Consider the following 16,934-nt stretch of genomic DNA (forward strand, 5'->3'; position numbering starts at 1 on the left):
TATGTCGGACCGAGTTGGACTTGATGTTACGCGGGTGCACGGGTTCCAAGTGTAACCCCAAGCTCTCCAAGCTTACAGAAGGAGAAGCCTAGTAGTAAACTGTAAACGTCAATTGTCAATCGCGACTTTTCATATTTTAAGCTCTGTCGAGCTTTTTTTGATGCACTCATATCCCGCCAGAAACTGTCAAACATACTTCGATCATCGAGAAAGACCTAATACCCTTGAAGCTTTCCGAGATGGGCGCCTTAACTTATAGCGCTGGAGGGTTAACCTCATTTACAACTGTTGTCGGTCTTTGTATGTTGAGTGGTTCAAAGAGGACACCCTAGGTCCATGGCTAACCGTACCTATACAGATATGCTCTTCACCGGGAGTGGTGAATCCTTCAATGTTAGTCTCGACGATATAACCATAACAGCTCATTCGATCATAATTCTAATGAACATCTAGGTCGGAGCTTTCCTCGAATCCGTATCGCCGTATGTATGGGCAGACCTCGGAATTGCACTTTGCATTGGGTTATCAGTTGTTGGCGCAGCATGGTACGACTACTTGATTCCGTCTCACCAAATTTGACGCGATTAACATTGTCCAGGGGTATCTTCATCACAGGCTCGTCTATCCTCGGAGGTGGTGTAAAGGCGCCACGAATTCGAACGAAAAACTTAATCTCCATTATCTTCTGCGAAGTTGTCGCTATCTACGGTGTTATCATGGCCATCGTATTTTCCTCCCATGTTACCTACGCTAGCGCCTACGAAACGTTCGATGCAAATGCCTACTACACCGGATTTGCTTTGTTCTGGGCGGGCGTGACTGTTGGAGGATGTAACCTAGTTTGTGGTATTGCCGTCGGCATAAACGGCAGTGGGGCTGCTCTGGCTGATGCCGCGGATCCTTCTCTGTATATTCAAACCCACCCTCCCTAGCTACGTGCTACGCTAACAATAGCCATTAGCTTCGTCAAGATCCTCGTTATCGAAATCTTTAGTTCCGTCCTAGGTCTCTTCGGCTTGATCATTGGCCTCCTCGTGTCCGGCAAGGCAGACGACTTCGGTGTAATCTAATCGCGATGACTTGTATATGGAATACAGTGTAAGAAAAGATGCATTCACAATCCACCAAGGATTGTTGGCGTTCGGAAAGACGGTTTCAAATTGGGGAAAGTCACGGTTTGTCCGTTTGCGAACTACTGTATGTACTAATATGTATGGCAAAACTGGGCGCGGTCACAGTTCATCAGGGACTGCTGGAATAGACACCTCCTAGACGACCCTCCGCAACAGTTAGAACGTCGAGAAAGTTGGGCCGATGTTTACCACGTACCGAACTATCACAAATCATCCAAGAATCGACCTGGCTACTTTTTGATTAGTAAATATGAAATAAAGGGCCACGTTTCATGTGTCTGAGATATCGGGGATTTTTATGAATAGTTGGGATGTATTTTATGGAGATATCATCAATTTGCCGTTTGGAATAAGGACGCCCATGATCCTCGAACTCATATCAACACTATTTCTCTTTCTTCGCAACCCCTAAATAACGCCGTACCATATCCATCCTTTGACCTGGACAAAAAAATACCAATCCTATAGAAATTCTCCGACTTCGGAGCATTATATATCAGGAGCCCATATGCTAACCTATTCTCAGGAATTTCGTCGTCGTCGCCTGGCTCGCTAGCTTCAGTACTAGGCAAGAGCAGGTCGTCCGGGGTATGGCCAAGCAACAAAAGGACCACATGGTTTCCAACGTCAGTCAAACTTCCAGCCCAATCGCATTCGCAACGAACAATAGTGCGGTTTTCACTATCTACGACAAGTTCACCATCTTCGAAATACTGAGGTTTGCGAACCCTATTCGGAGATATCTGAAGATCATATGTCCGACTAGTGACCCTCAAAGAGCCACTCTTAAGCCTGCCGAATTGGTCAAACCCCATCAATTTCATATCGCTCTCGATTTTTCGGTACGCTTTTCGGATATTCTTCATATAAAAATGAAGATATAAGTCGATTCTGTGGATGGGATTTCGCGAATGGTAGGTTACGCCCTGGCGACTGGCCCAGCTCCACGTCGGCGCGACGTAAACTTCAGGGCGCATCAGTTGCTCCAGCAATACCGGGAAACTAGACGTTGGATGTTTCACACAAGAAAACCAAAGGCCTTTATGCAAGTCCGCTGTCCAGATCCCCGCCAAGTACTCGCCACCAAGCGTTTTGTGGAAATTCTGCGCGAGACCGGATAGGGCTGGGAAACAATCCGTCGGGTTCGTAAAGAGTCTTTCGGTGAACTGCTCTACAATATTCGCGTACCAGGACCAGCAGAGTGAATCGGCATTCTGGTCGGGGATGTTGATGTGGTCAAGTTGAAAGTGCGGTAATGCGCGAGATTGAGTCGCATCCCCTTCTGTGAATGACCATTCGGGGCACAAGAAATGAATCCGGGAGGTGCCGAACCAGATGCATGCTTTTGATAGAGCTTGTTCCTGGTATGTCCATCCCCGCGTCCCCCAGTTACTGAGCTCGAGATCCTTTTCTATATACGAATCAACAGTGACTGTGCCGACGGACCAGTTTGAATCGATTCTTTGCAGGCGTACGCCATATGCGCCTTCGACTGGCGGGTTGATCTTAGATCGAAACGGAATTCTCAATCGCGGCGGCTGTCGCTCTAGAAAGCCCTGGGTGCAGGAATTAGACGACAATGTAAAGAACGTGACATGCGCATTCTCGTATATGCGACCCATCTGAATTGATTCTCGCTCCCAGTCCTCGATGTCGTCTTGGATAATACAGAGCGCGTCTACCCAAATATATGGCAACGAGAGCGCCCGTGCTGTCTGAATGGCGTCGCAAAGAACTTCACTCATTTTATGAGCCTCGAAACCTGACAGCCTCGCCACGAGAGTGGATTTGGTGGTCTTGTACTGGCTAAGTGCCTCCTCTTTGTTGCCCCAACAGTAGCTTAACGCTGCGTATCTGACAGGCCCAACCCGCGATTCCAAAATATCGTCTTTTTGGACGAGTCGCGCGACGTCGCAATCGACTTGGATTAACCGCGTGGGTATGAAGCTCGGCTGTGGTGGGGGGTTGTATTCTTCCGTGAACCGGTCGACCTCGCCTTTCAACCACGCAACCCTCTCTTTAGAAAGAACGTACCCAGTCCTGTTAAGTCTGAGACGAAGCCACTTCTCGCATAACCCCTGGGTTGTAAGGGAAGAATCGGAGTTTCTACCATTGCTGTGTAGGAGGGGCGTGGACTCGATCGCGAATCGGAACGTGTAGGAACAGTCAATCCCTGCGTTTAAATTGTTAGAATATGACATCATATATCGAGAGCAAGAGGTAGGGCGTCGTTACTTTCTTCGTACTCTATCGTGAGTCTGGCTTCCAGCGATGCGAGACCACGCTTACACTCGTAGTTGTCAGGCAAGTTGTCAGCTCGCCATCTATAATTCAATTTTATCGAAATATAAAACGCGGCCGATATGTCGACTTCGTCCTTGACGAGAGCTGCCTTGAATTCGGGAGATAGTATCGAATCTCGAAGTAACGCGCAGAAGTCACATCCCTCCGAGGCCGACTTCCTTATGTTGAGCAAGGCCGGGTATATATCGTGTCGGTAATAGTCGATTTCTATGTCCTTGTACCGGTCGTCCTCGTCGAGCTTTAGGTATTTTTGCCCGTCTTCGCTAGACGAAGCGAACCCTCCAATTGTGACATCGTCTAGTTCCAAGGCCTTACATCTATCACAAAGTGTTGAGTATTGCGAGGTTGCCAAAGGGGCCACAGATGAGGAATGAGACCGCCTGCCAAGGCATCCACATAAATCACGGAGATGCATACTTGATGCACCGTATTTTCTGAGTCGGGAAGGAAATTTACTTAAGCTTCGATTACTAGCTCGATGTTCGTGTTCTTTATATGGCTCTTGGTTAGGTTGCTTCTGTATCCACTATAAAACAATGTTGTGGCTACCAAGTGATGCATGACATGAGCTGAAAGAAACGTTGATGGGCCTGATTGGTATGCAAAAAGATGCTTCAAGCCACGGTACTGCCTCATATAGTTATGATATTCTGTAGCACCAACCTCCTCGTAGCTTAGCAATGTGGATATACGGCTAGTTTATAGCATAGCTTCCATCGAACATGAACACTATTCCTTGTCTACGAGGCTCTGGCTATCCTCTACAGGTAGTGATAAGGCAGCGATAGCCTTGGGCGTAATACTTCGACAAGCAGATCACGGAGAGGAGGAATGACACTAGATAGGAGTGTCTCGATAACATCTTGTTCTATCTATATCTCGGTAGGCATGTGTAGATGTCGATTGAATCCTATGTCGTAGATGCTCTAAGACTCTTGTACAAGTGTAGATGGCTCGGCGATACGCTCCTGCTCGGCATCGATGAAGGCTTGTGGGCGGCTTTGTTGTGTAAGGATCTTGTCCCTGAAGACTAATAGGTTATTGTGATGTTTAAACATTTCGTCCATATCTTCGAGGGTTCGGCGTGAGGTTTCGGGGTAGAATAAGAAGACAACCGGTAAAAAAGACCAGCAGAATCCTGCAAAAACTATGTAGCACGTCATGTTAGTCTGTGAATACATGTTCTATGAATATAAAAGCCCTTACGAAGGTAGAATCCCCATCTGAGGTTGTCTACTCCAGTCTTTGTGAACTGAACTATGATAAATCCGCTCATCCAGTTCGTTGCAGTAGCGGCAGCGGCTCCTCTAGTACGCCAACCAAAGCTATTAATCTCGGAATTGTAAACCCAAGGGACTTTAGCGAAGCTTGTGCCGTAGCAGAAATAGTAAAGGAAGAACATGGCAACCGTGACTTTGCCAAAAGCTGTCTTTTGTTCCGGATGAAGCTTTGCTTCTCTCAGTGTGGTTGCGGCAACAAGGTAACAAGATCCCATCGCAATAGAGCCGTACATCATCAGCCTGCAGATGTGTAAGAACATCTACACTAATGAACTTGTGGGGAATATAAAATCGCGGCCGTACTTGCGTCTTCCCGCTATGTCGATTAGGATCAGACATACAAAAGCCGCTCCCAAGTAGAGGCTGGCATTCACTGCGGCCAGTAACCTTGCATACGAGCTAGACACCCCGACCGACTCGATCAAAACTGTAGGAAAGTAATATCCTAATGCATTCACGCCACTGAATTGTTGCATAAATTGAGTCCCGCAGCTTCATGGGGGTCAGCATCGCGGTTGTTGGTCCACTAATGATAGGGCAACTTGCCTGAGTAATAGCCGGCGAATGGTGTGCAGGGGATCTCTACAGAGTATAGCGTCTACCGGAGATACACGAGCTATTTTCTCCTGCTCGAGTGCCTGTTGGATCGATTTGATATCGTCGTTCAAGTTTTGGTCATCGAGATCCTGCATCGTTCCTCGTAGTCTAGCGAGTGTCACTCGACCTTCTTCGAAACGTCCTCGTAGCAAGAGCCATCGTGGTGAATCGACAGTGAATGATAGAAATACCAGTACAATGACCGAAAATACCAGCTGGAAGGCTAAAGGAAACCGCCACTGAAATGGTCCGTTGGTGTCGAATAGGGCATAGCTCATCCAATTCGCTAAGCAAAATCCAACCGTGTTGCAGAGTGAGCCTAGCACAACAAGCTTTCCCCTAATCTGAGATGGAGAGACCTCCGCCATGAATACAGGGCAAACCGAAGACGTAATACCCACTTGAGTAAGAGATTAGTACGTAATGCATTTTAGATATCTGGAGTTGTATCCAATCCTGTAGGGCTTCAGGGGTACCTCGGCTCTTCAGCAAGTACATCGAGAAGGGCAAGGGGTTCTGGGCCTCAAAGAAAGGAAGAACCTACTACCAAACCCGTTAATGAGCCGGCCAACAATCATATGAGGCAAATGGTAAGCTGTAATCTGTAGGATAATGCCAACGACATTGACAGCGAGTCCAATGTAGATAGATTGCTTCCGCCCCAGTCTATCCCCAAGTGAGAATGATGCAAGACAGCCGAAGAAAGCACCGAGCTTATGCAACGGTCAGCATCCGCGATTGGCAATGTCGAACAATATGACCCACAGAGAAACAGCTGGACGTAATGCCCGAGATACCTGGATCCTTGGTCTCTGGGAATATCTCGAGGAAATCAGTCGATATGAGGGCACCGGCAAAGATTCCCTGGCATTGGGTGTGAGCTAATCGTCAAGCGAGGAAGGTGGTGGGTGGTAGTAGAACCTGGTCGTAGCCAAAGTGCGCCATTGAGACTACAAGAAGTCACTCGCTATATCCACGGCGTGGCGGTGAGATTGGGGGGGTGTACCAGAGTTGACCAAAGTCAAGCAGACGAGCTGCCACTTCCCGCTTGGTAATGGCAAGCAAACCATACTATTGGATTGGGTCAGGGGGTCGATGTAAGACCAGTGCGAGTAGATGCCCGGTAGTAGAAGGGAGGAGGCACTGCCGGCTTTCCCTCAAGTGAAGTGAAATAACAACCGATATTACAGTTGATAGTATAGCCCAAAAGCTATCCTTTCTCCCGTATTTTCTCGTTGGTTGGCGTGACATTTAGGTTCCGAGTTTCTCTAAGAGGCATGTTGAGATCGCCTTATATAGCATCATACAACGCTAATGGGTCCTTATTCCACTAATAGTTGGCTGACACAGTCTTTTCTGGGGTTAACGATGTAATGCATTCCTAGAATCCCACGCCGGTTGACCCAATGAAGTCACAAGCACACATCTAGCCTTTTTCTAGAAATCGGACGTATTCACATCCATACCCGTACCCATACCCAACCCTTGTGGACCTGATACTGAGCGGCTTTTCCGACATCCACATGAACTTCCACTAGGGTCAGTCGGATATATCTTCCCCCATCATTGCAATTTGCCATTGCAACGTGCCAGCCGCAGTGACATCCTGTTGCCTGAATTCAGGGGTTCCGCCTGAGCACATAGGTAGTTGCTCACAGGCTCCGATAATCAGTGAGAACTGAGTTCAAGAGCCGGCATCGTTTCTAGTACGGATTCGAAAACCAACATGCCGATCCTTAGGCATGACTGTCAGGTTTCCCAGATATAGTTTCGCACGATATTGCCAGAATAACGAATGCCATAGTTCTCAGAAATGTCGGTGTTGTAATTAGGTAGAGAAGGCCTTTCTTCTCTTAGGCCATGAAATATTGCAAGGCTCCCCGGAAGTGTTCCCCCCCTTGTCTGAGAAGTCAACAAGTATGTATACCTGGAATGTTAGTAAATATTCCGAGGGGATATTTTGGACCGTGCTTAGTTATCAATGTTAGGGATGATAATTCAGGTAATGCTTCACGGAAATTTGGTCGATCAGATCAATCACAAACCAAAGGGACTTAACTTCAGCAGCTGGCTCTAGATGTCTCTTATACAAAGAAATAAACATTACAAATATTCGAAAGTGAGTAATCCAATTCAAAAATGCTAGCCACAACGTCATCGCCTATGCATCATTTCTTGATGACTAGTTTAGATTTTAGAGTTGTTCTGTCAAGATCCTCATTGGAGGTGGACCGGCATCGTCGGGTTTTCGAAGTGGAAGCCAGGCTCGACGTTCATCCGATATTCATAGATCCTTCGAATGGACGTCCGATGGACCCGAACCATTAAAAACCCGGTGTGCGGCGACAATGACATGAATCCCGAATGATGCCGGGTCCAGGGCAATTGGTTGGACAATGTGGATGGTAGGGATTGAAAGTTGTAGAAGGGTTGGTTTTTTGTGACTAGCGCTCGCTTTCGGGATCTGTTACTAGCTATTAGGCTACCCTAGCGTTGCGATTGCACCTTCCCACAGGAATTGGAGGCGTTTATAGAACAGAAGTAACAGCTAGGAGCAGACCCAGACCCCCACTGATCACCTGGGCATATGTACCTACCTACCTACATTCTAGCTATATGTAGGTACCTAGTTAACACTAGCATGGATGTAAATATTTAGTTAGTAATCCATTTATAGAACAATATTTCAGAGCTGACACAGCATTCTACATCAACTTCAAAATCTCTTTCCGGAACTTTCGAGGCTTTCTAGTTCAGCCCTAAATACGCCTCCCTTGGCCTTTCCAACATTATAGAGGATACTAATCAGACGAAGTAGGTAATCAAATGCGATCTGCATGTTCACACATGATATGATTACGAGTTTTCCATTGGGGGCATCTCCATATCCCTTTCTATCTAAGATATTTGTCATTTTTGCATTGTACCTATGAGCCGATGGTCGAAAATTGAACATTTCATTTACATACAGGGTAGTACCTGGTAGGTATCTGACACCGAAGTCTATACCGAAGTTAGCCCGTCTATGTATACACCCTGGCTAATGCCCTTGAACAGGTCGGACGATCTGTACGGAAATGCATGTTTAGCAGATCACTTGATATATTCGCGACTTGTGAATTTGGAGGAGGTTGTAAGGTCTCGTTTGTAGGGCTGTGTATAAGCGGCAGTGATGGAGAACTTTTGAAGTATTATTTGAGAACGCATCCCGCAGCTGAGTCTCTTGATCGTATTTAGATTCACCCGTACCCCACTATTACCCGCAGTTGAACCATGCTAGCTTAACAGCCGTTCATTTAGTACCTACCACCTCCCACCTACCACCTACCAACTCTTTACTCTTCGTGTCAGAGTTACCACACCTCTTGTTCTTTGATTCCAACAACCTACATGTAGGCCGTGACTCAACTCCGCGCCCTTATAGTCTTGCTTCAGGGGAAACAACAAGCTTTCATGGAGCTAATCACATACCGACCATAATTATGACGTAGTGCTAGAGTAAGCTTGTTGACTCTATTTCAATACTCGGTACTAGACCAACACCAATTCTATTCCTAGATATCATCAATATTACTGACTTACCTAGACAGGGAACACACCTACCTGGTAAGTGGTTTATATTCGGTTCTTCTCTTATAACGCTCGCGGATATTAGTCATATGTGGAAGAGCAACGTAAGTTGTAGGCACAGCGGTAGTGTTCCATTTGCCCCATAAAGGGGGGCTAAGTCCCCTTTCCCAATATCCCAAAACGATTGGTCGAGTATATTTCTGCGTGAAAACTATAATACGGCTTCAATGCCTGCGGTTATGCCCGAAATACCTTTATACTCCATCCGTGGATGCTTCACATCTACAAGAGTCTCTTGTTGGTTAGGATCAGCGAACAAGCCAATCAGCACAATTGGTCGGGTATTCGCCTGTGGGTGTGGCGGTCAGGATAGCTTGCTGCCGCTTAAATATGAAGAACTGGACGAGTAGTATTGTGTCAATAGCTACCCAATATTCAGTCGTCATCCCTCGTCGAGATCCCTGGATCTTACCTAGTATACTACGTTCCAGGTTATTGGGTCTTCTACACCACAAAAGAGTGTGACCTGTCCGAGACCCAGGGTATTTCAACGGAACCATCCGCCCTTACGCGCCGGCTACCAAGTCTTATTACCTTAGTTAATGCTTACTCTTGCCTTGAACGATAACAGTTTAAGTCAGGGGGTCATCCGTCTCGACCAGTTCCTCGGGATTGCCACATGAATTACACAAGGAAACGTAAGGCTACAGTTCCCCATTCCCTTTTACTTATTACATACCTAGACTATCAACTTACCGAGAACCAGGCGCGCTTCTTGCTTGCGACTTCTGCAGGTACTATATCTCCGAACTAATACGAACCCATTCGCAACCTAACCAAAGACCAGGCATCGAAAACGAAGATGCGACGGGAAAAAGCCATGCTCCACGTGCAGGGATTCAAATGCCGATTGTGTTTACAAAGAGCTCCCGTTCGATAGGTAATTTTTTTTCTCGGCCTTTGAAGCTTGAGATTTCATTGGTGTGCTGACTAGTTGCAGAGTTGAAGATTCAAGCCCGACTGCTGTGATCGATCGACTTGCCCGAATAGAAAATCTACTCGAACACCAGAGCCAGCAGATTAACCATCTTAGTACACGGTCCAGCCCTCTTTCATATCCAACGAGCCAGGCCGATTATTTTGCTACGTACCAACAGCCATCGGAATACCTACCTTCAACTTCAGCCGCAATAGACCCTCAGCTTGATTCGCCGCAGTTTCTGATCCCGAAAAACCACGCTACTCTACCTATTACGCTTCTTTCGTTGCCTATGGTGCGTGATCTTATCGGGGAGTATCCAAGAGATTACTTCTTCGAAATTGAAGAAAAGCTACCGCTTCCTGGTCTCTTAGGGAAGCTATACGATAGTCCGCTAGTTTGGCCTTCTATCGATGCTGATACTCTAGATGTGTTAAGTGAAAATTATTTTCGAAATGTCCATCCCCACCACCCACTTTTTACGCCAGCCATGTTTAAAGCATGGCAGGATGAACTTATTCAAGAAAAAGGTATGGAAGAGATTGGCACTGCAATATGTTTTTGTGTATACGCTTTGGGCACGATTTGCTCCAACACGGCGGGAGACTACGATAACGATGAAGCACTTGGGATTCAATTTTTTCAACCGGCACTCCGAATCATCTTACATAAGTTAGTGTGGGAGTTCCGGCCGAGTATAAATCTCTGCCAGGCCTTATTGCTTGCCGCATCATATTTTGCTCATCTGGGAAGACCCCTTCATAGTTGGAAGATGGCGCAGTTTTCATCACGAATGTTTCTCGGTCTTCTTGAGAGGTAACGGAACCCCTATACAATTGAGGGTCTATGCTAATTTACAGAAGCCGACAACGTTACATAGCTAGCGCAGAATTTGAAGAAGCTGAATTAAGAACTTTTTGGCAGTGTTTCACAGTCGAATGGTATGGTAATTAACATGGATCTTTAACTTATGGATATACTAACTTCGGCTATCTAGTGATCGAATCGCCGAGCTCGATGTTCCCCGGAGTGGAATCGAGCCCCTGGGTGACCGCATGCGACTCCCACATAGCACAGACCCTTCTGATAACGAGAATACCATATATTTTATCGCCGAACATGCTATCCGTCGACTCTTGAATCGTATACATAATTCTCTCTACGGCCCTGAAATAGCACAAACGAGCCCTATCCATGTTTTGCCTACAGGTCCGAATCAGGCCTGGCAGAGTTTGAATATGCAAAAACTCCAAGCTCTCAGTGCCGAACTCAACAGACAGTTAGAAGAATGGTATTTTTCTATACCGGATTACTTACGGCCTGTAAAAGGAACTTTACCACTCCCCAACGACCGTGCGCGGGTTCTTAGGATTCGATATTACGCCGCGAGACACATTATTCATCGGCCATTTCTCCTTCAGATGGTTTCCAGGCAATGTGAAGAGCAATCCCCAGCGAGCACTTCCGTTCTCAGCCCCGATTCATACAGCGAGTCAACAGTTTTCTTAGAAAGGTGCGAGACGTGTATCGATTCCTGCGTCACTTACCTTTACAACGCAATAGAGATGATAGATAGGCGCTCTCCGTACCTGTGGACTTTCTCCCAGAGTTGTTTAGCATGCCTCATTATGCTATGGATGGCGGATAATACGCCCGCGTTACATCACTACCTCCCTCATATGCAACCAATCCAGAACATGCTGCTTACCAAGCTACGCAAATGGGCGATCAAGGATTCCACATTTGCTGCTGAAATACACATTATAGAACAACTTGTTTTCTCGGATCCAATGGAAGCTTAAGGAACCTTCTCGGGTACCTTTTTCGACCCCTGGAGGGCCTAGGTGTTTGAGGCTAGGAAGAAGCTTAGAGAAAGCCCACCTAGAAGCTAGATTTGACTAGAAGTTAAGCCTGGACTCTGATAGGACGACAGGATGCGCATTGGGAGAGGCTGTGTGTATGTGGTACCGGTTGGGCGGGACCCGGCGATGAGCTTGGACTACATGTACCTAAACGGAAGATACCTACCTACATAGCATTTAGAGCTGCAGATAGAAGAAAACCATTCCTTTTCCTTCTTATTGGATATGGATGCCGAGCTGAGGTGTGGTAGATGTACAGGCGACGCGTGAACCCCTAGTCTAATGTAGGTAGGATTACTTGCCTTTCTCTGCAATGCATCGAAGTCGGCAGGAGAATATTCCACCCCTACCTCCCTACCTTACTTGGGGTTCTAATGCATTAGGCATCTGGTATTTGATAATTGTCAGCAAACGACATGCGTGTAACATAAGAAATCTTAAAAGCTTGCTACTGATTGGCGTGACATCATACCCGCTCGACCGATGGTAACCTAACCATAGCCCTGGGACCGAGCTAAATATCCGCTTACGTAATTACGTAACCCAATTTGCACTTGCAGGATGAATTAAAATTCTAAGATTTAACATTGAATGGGAAGGATGGATCGGGATTGATTGATCCCTGTCCTGGGGAAACAACCTATCCCCGAGACTAAGCCGACCCCGAAACATACCCAACCCATCTAAATCTATCTGCTAAGTGCTCAATATTACTAGGTAACTTACCTACCTATACATATTTCTCTGTAATTGACGGAGGGATTCGGGATCGGCCAAAGGCTGGATTGATACTGATTCGATGCTCGTTCAATATCTCCAATGCGATCTCGCAATTTCGACCTTGACATGTAAATTTCCACATCTACCTGTGTATCACCCAATTCTCGGACGACCCCAACCCAGGCCGCCGAAAGACGGGCTAATCATCCGATATCGCCACAAAGCCACAAGCCCTCAAACAAGGCCGGAGATTGAAGTGATGTGGAGACGGACACTCGCTGTTGGTTCGACCAACGCGAGCTGCCGAACCCATTCGCGATTATGACGGCGTGTGGTCCGGCCAACTCGGCGTTTCCGTCCGCGAGGCCACGAGACCACACTCTCGGGGAGATCTGGATTTCTCAATTATCAATTATCACATCCCTTTTGCTAATATACCTAGGCTCAACTGAATCCCGCATAGGATGCAACTCCGAGATGCAGTCGATTGTTCTCGTGGCCTCCCTTGTTCCACACCGCCTGATGGGAGTCATTCGCCTGTGTATCATCGCACACTTACGTACTATAGCTCGGTCTGGCAAAGAAATACAAAGAAAAATTACAAAATCTTGGAATCCGAGCAAGATTTCTAGGCAGCAAACCGGCAACGACGGGTGCTTCGCTGACGACTTTTGGGGCTTTCCTCGCCATCTCTCCCCCACGCGACGCGTGCTGCAGGAGAGACGCATTGGTCCCATCTATGCGCGTCTGACCATCTCAGCCCTAGGCTAAAGAATTGTTTGTTGCCACTACCTTGCTGACCGCATCAGCTAGCCTCGTCCCAAGCGTTCGTCGCCAACCGTGCATAAGCAAAATGTTGGGACCCAATGCGCATGTAATCACTTAATACCGATGTCGAGTCCATGCAGATTATAGATGATGGATTATACCTATGTATTATGGATACCAATATACAGCAACGACGTATCGCCACTCGAACCTCGACCGAGCTTGCCGTATCGAGCAGGTCTTACCGCGCAGCTCGTTCTTCGATAGATGGCTTGTTTCCTGCCTCAGGGGTATGCGGTTGGAGCCACTCGGACATACACGGGGGTTGGCATATCATGGTAACTTTTGATTTCGCCAACACCAGGCAACAAGCGAGGCAGGGTCGTGTACCACATTATCATGTCACACTTGATATCACGAAGCAACTTCGCAGAGGCAATGTTACCCTTTTCAAACGGGTTAACTATTTTACGACTGTCCTAACCGACACATAATCCTTGACTATCATACAGGTAACGTGGTAGTTTGATGGTAGGTAGCTTGATGACATTGATCGATGTTCATAGATCTCCTCGGAAAGAACTCAGAGTGTAGCCGTCGACGATATGGCGGGGACTGTTCGATACCTAAATTGCGGATCGATACCCCTTACGTCCCCGATTTCCCTATAAGGCGATTAAGGCGGTGAATGCTATGGCAAGGGAAAATACCGAGACGTGCCGTGTCGTGGCGGACGACTTGTTAGAGTTATCAGGCGAAACCTCGGCGTCTCCTGGGGTTGGACTTGGACTTGGCAGAATGGCGTTGACGCATCTGGGCGCATTTCTGTCGGCCTCGAGGATCCCGCCAGAGCGCGTGCTGAGGGCGTTTATGCTGGAGGCTAATGGCGATGTTAGTAGATGATGTGAATGAGAAGTCCCCGATAACTCGGGATGTAAGGTGAGGGATGAGACTCACTATGAAAGACTTGGCAATCACCCTCCCTCTCGAGTCTCTCTTTAGCGACGATGAGCTGATCTAGGGTGTAAGGAGAAAAAAAGATAACCGGCCCCGTCTGGAGCTCCTCTACGCTGTAAAGGCATAGTCCCTTTGCGACGGCTGTCCCCTTCTTGATTGGCCTAAGAGGTTCTCCCTGTGCACCGCGGAGCTCTAAGGGTTGATTTATGTCGCTAGCCGGAAGTGACTCGTCGATGTTTCTCGAAGAGGCCGTGGGGCCGTGGTTCGCAAGATCCGATGCCACTGCAGTAGAGGCAGCGAGGATAGGAATGAGTCCAGACAATCTCATGATGGGTGAGAGGATATAAGTGTCTATGTGATTGCTGTACTATATGATCGAAAATGAGTATGAGTAGTTTTAGATGACGAGGTGTCCATAAGTGCGTTTCTGGCTTGTCCTACAACCCTAATAACCCGGGTTAGGATAGGCTTGGCCTATATAGACATAACTCAAGTCCTACGCACAGCTAAAGGCTTCAATCAGAGCACGCAAGGCGTGGTTTAATCATGTAAATGCTATAGTTCATATCCAAGCTCAAGTACTGTACACCCGGAAGGGAGAGATGCCAACCTTGGGATGGCTCTAGATATTCTTAGTTTCCTCATAGTTAATCGATCCTATCCAATGAGAAATAATCACTGTGAGCAAATAGTACTATAAAATGAGATGGCCTCAGGGCGGTTGGATTGCCATTCAACCTTAAGTTAGTTCGGACCGATCCAAACTCTATCATCGATCTCAGAAGACAACGGGATCGATTGCTTCTAAAGGCGTGAGCTCGTCCCAATTGACCAAGATATTAGGTAGTCGCTTAGTCTCAACAACTACCACGCTATTAAGCTACAAACCAGAGCGATCCGTCTACATAGTATCAATGATAGGTACTATACGGTTGTATTTTTCCTGGCGCTAGGACATATTTGCCAATTCTAGAGTCGGAGGGGCTTGATCTCGTCAGATCACTTAGCAAAATGTAGAATACAGCAACACAATTACGAGGCATGGTTTGCATCAATTAATAAGACAACTTTCGGTTTTTCAACCCTGGATGGAAAGTTGAAGCTCATCTAGAGACAACTTGCGCAGTCCGGATCCTTCAAGATCACATCAGTTTGAAGGTGTTCTGACCAAACCGGAGGGGTTTTATCTTTGACTTTGCACATGATTATGTGTATGATCACGGACAGTAGGGTGTGATGTCACAGAATGTCTTTACGACATAATGTAACAATTGCTACTCATCAGGTGATATATCAAACACGAGTAGTACGGTAGCAAGTCTGAGGGTATTTCAAACACAATTTTTACACGACGTGTTAACTTTAACTTCAATTATTGCGTGCCTTGAGTCTAATGATCTGGGAAATGGTGGGTTTTTTTCGATGCATCTCATCAATAATGTAGATGTAGATCATAGTAAGACGATCCTCTCAAGATCCGCCATGCTGCACAGATCACTAGTCTGATTTTGAAAGGAGGTCGATTGTGTTTCGTGCATGAGAACCACCTGGCAATCTGTCGCTTTAAGTAAAGAGTCGATCGACAAACTGCCCGGAATATTGTGATCGGATACCAAGACGGATGGTTATGACTTCGGTTCAAGATCGAAGGCGGCGTTAGTGAATTACATAATTGTAGTTTAGCATGCTAATCTAAAGTTACAAACAAATCTTGGTAGAAATCAATCTTCAATTTTGGAAAGAGGAATTGAGTGGTTAAATATGGTTCCGAGATGAAACTCCGAGACAGGGCAGACAGGGGTATATAATTGATGCAGCCAGCCAATCACATTCAAAATTTGGTTCCAATTAGGACTTGTCCCTGGCGATCTCCTTATGTAATCCTCAATTTATCTCTTTTAGGTAAGGTACATTCGGTATATTCTGGTACGTACCTAGCTTTAGCGCATCTCCTTAACACTTTCGCTTGAGTCTAATGCCCCTCTTTTGTTTCTCTATCCATTTCTTCGCTTCTTTCTCCTCTCCCCCATTCCCCAAAGCCCAGAAAAGCCCAGAAACTCGCTAAAATTTATACAATGCTATGCCAGCGAAAAGCTTGGCGGTCATCAATTTATTTCAAACATCTGACGTCTACTGGATCTCCGTGTCTCTTGACTATTATTAGTTGCCGTTAGGGGTTTGGGTGTGCTTCAAGCCGACCACCTGAGAGCGGCAGCTGTTTAGAAGCTCCTTATCCTATAATCACGTAAGAACGATAATGTGTTACTAAAATCGAGAAAAAAGGTCGGCATGTCTCAAATATCAAGATAAGTTCTCACAACTTCTTGGATAAGGAGTATAGACAGATAGAGAACAGGCATTCCGAATTTGATCTGCCTGGTCATCCGAACTATCCCTGTCTCGATCTTTCATGCGCCCGCGCCTAATGACTGCCCTGCCAGCCTGCGCCTACTTGACCATGTCAAATCAAGATGCTCGACATGGATGAGGGTTTGGGTTGGTAAGGGAATTTAAGTATTTGGTGATACACGTTAAAATAACGAGGGGTGATCGCCCTGACAGTTGCCTCGATAATATAGGAGGATAACCTGCCGAACGATACTCTTTCCCCTTATATTTTCTAGCAAGCTTCCAATTCACCCACCGCTTCCTTTTTGGGTCTTTTTCTTTCCTTTCCTTCCCTTCCCCTTTGCCGGTTATCCTATTACTCATTCTGAGGACGCGGGTGTGGTTGTTTGACACATTTCCATCAAACATTCATTCG

General features: G+C 46.6%; 6 protein-coding genes across 6 annotated transcripts; 3 read left to right on the forward strand and 3 right to left on the reverse strand.

Annotated features, from left to right (window-relative positions):
- The first annotated feature begins 69 nt into the window (after positions 1–69).
- On the forward strand, positions 70–1,289 carry GGS22DRAFT_65532 (ATP synthase subunit C-domain-containing protein). Its single transcript, XM_047967692.1, has 5 exons — positions 70–300; positions 359–393; positions 454–545; positions 599–907; positions 962–1,289. The coding sequence occupies exons 1-5, from the start codon at positions 240–242 to the stop codon at positions 1,068–1,070; spliced, it is 606 nt and encodes a 201-aa protein (XP_047822811.1). The 5' UTR covers positions 70–239; the 3' UTR covers positions 1,071–1,289.
- Positions 1,220–4,107, reverse strand: GGS22DRAFT_65545 (heterokaryon incompatibility protein-domain-containing protein). Its single transcript, XM_047967693.1, has 2 exons — positions 3,369–4,107; positions 1,220–3,306 (listed from the first exon to the last, which is right to left on the reverse strand). The coding sequence occupies exons 1-2, from the start codon at positions 3,850–3,852 to the stop codon at positions 1,508–1,510; spliced, it is 2,283 nt and encodes a 760-aa protein (XP_047822812.1). The 5' UTR covers positions 3,853–4,107; the 3' UTR covers positions 1,220–1,507.
- Positions 4,108–6,384, reverse strand: GGS22DRAFT_196724 (general substrate transporter; the record flags this gene model as incomplete). The annotated part of the gene is made up of 8 exons (XM_047965879.1): positions 4,108–4,584; positions 4,644–4,957; positions 5,021–5,209; positions 5,264–5,714; positions 5,859–6,027; positions 6,080–6,178; positions 6,236–6,264; positions 6,321–6,384. The coding sequence occupies 8 exons, from the start codon at positions 6,382–6,384 to the stop codon at positions 4,364–4,366; spliced, it is 1,536 nt and encodes a 511-aa protein (XP_047822813.1). The 3' UTR covers positions 4,108–4,363.
- Positions 6,385–9,429: 3,045 nt separating this feature from the next.
- GGS22DRAFT_65574 (uncharacterized protein) lies at positions 9,430–11,764 on the forward strand. The gene is made up of 6 exons (XM_047967694.1): positions 9,430–9,582; positions 9,651–9,678; positions 9,732–9,824; positions 9,885–10,679; positions 10,727–10,804; positions 10,861–11,764. Exons 1-6 carry the CDS (start codon positions 9,564–9,566, stop codon positions 11,663–11,665), a joined length of 1,818 nt encoding a protein of 605 aa, XP_047822814.1. The 5' UTR covers positions 9,430–9,563; the 3' UTR covers positions 11,666–11,764.
- An 823-nt stretch (positions 11,765–12,587) lies between these two features.
- On the forward strand, positions 12,588–13,296 carry GGS22DRAFT_65597 (uncharacterized protein). Its single transcript, XM_047967695.1, has one exon. It carries the CDS (start codon positions 12,767–12,769, stop codon positions 13,214–13,216), a length of 450 nt encoding a protein of 149 aa, XP_047822815.1. The 5' UTR covers positions 12,588–12,766; the 3' UTR covers positions 13,217–13,296.
- A 582-nt stretch (positions 13,297–13,878) lies between these two features.
- Positions 13,879–16,530, reverse strand: GGS22DRAFT_184557 (uncharacterized protein; the record flags this gene model as incomplete). Its single annotated transcript, XM_047964198.1, has 3 exons — positions 13,879–14,093; positions 14,171–14,537; positions 16,489–16,530. The coding sequence occupies 3 exons, from the start codon at positions 16,528–16,530 to the stop codon at positions 13,879–13,881; spliced, it is 624 nt and encodes a 207-aa protein (XP_047822816.1).
- Between the last annotated feature and the right edge of the window lie 404 nt (positions 16,531–16,934).

Source organism: Annulohypoxylon maeteangense (assembly GCF_022496945.1).
Source record: "Annulohypoxylon maeteangense strain CBS 123835 unplaced genomic scaffold GGS22scaffold_2, whole genome shotgun sequence".
NCBI lineage: Eukaryota > Fungi > Ascomycota > Sordariomycetes > Xylariales > Hypoxylaceae > Annulohypoxylon > Annulohypoxylon maeteangense.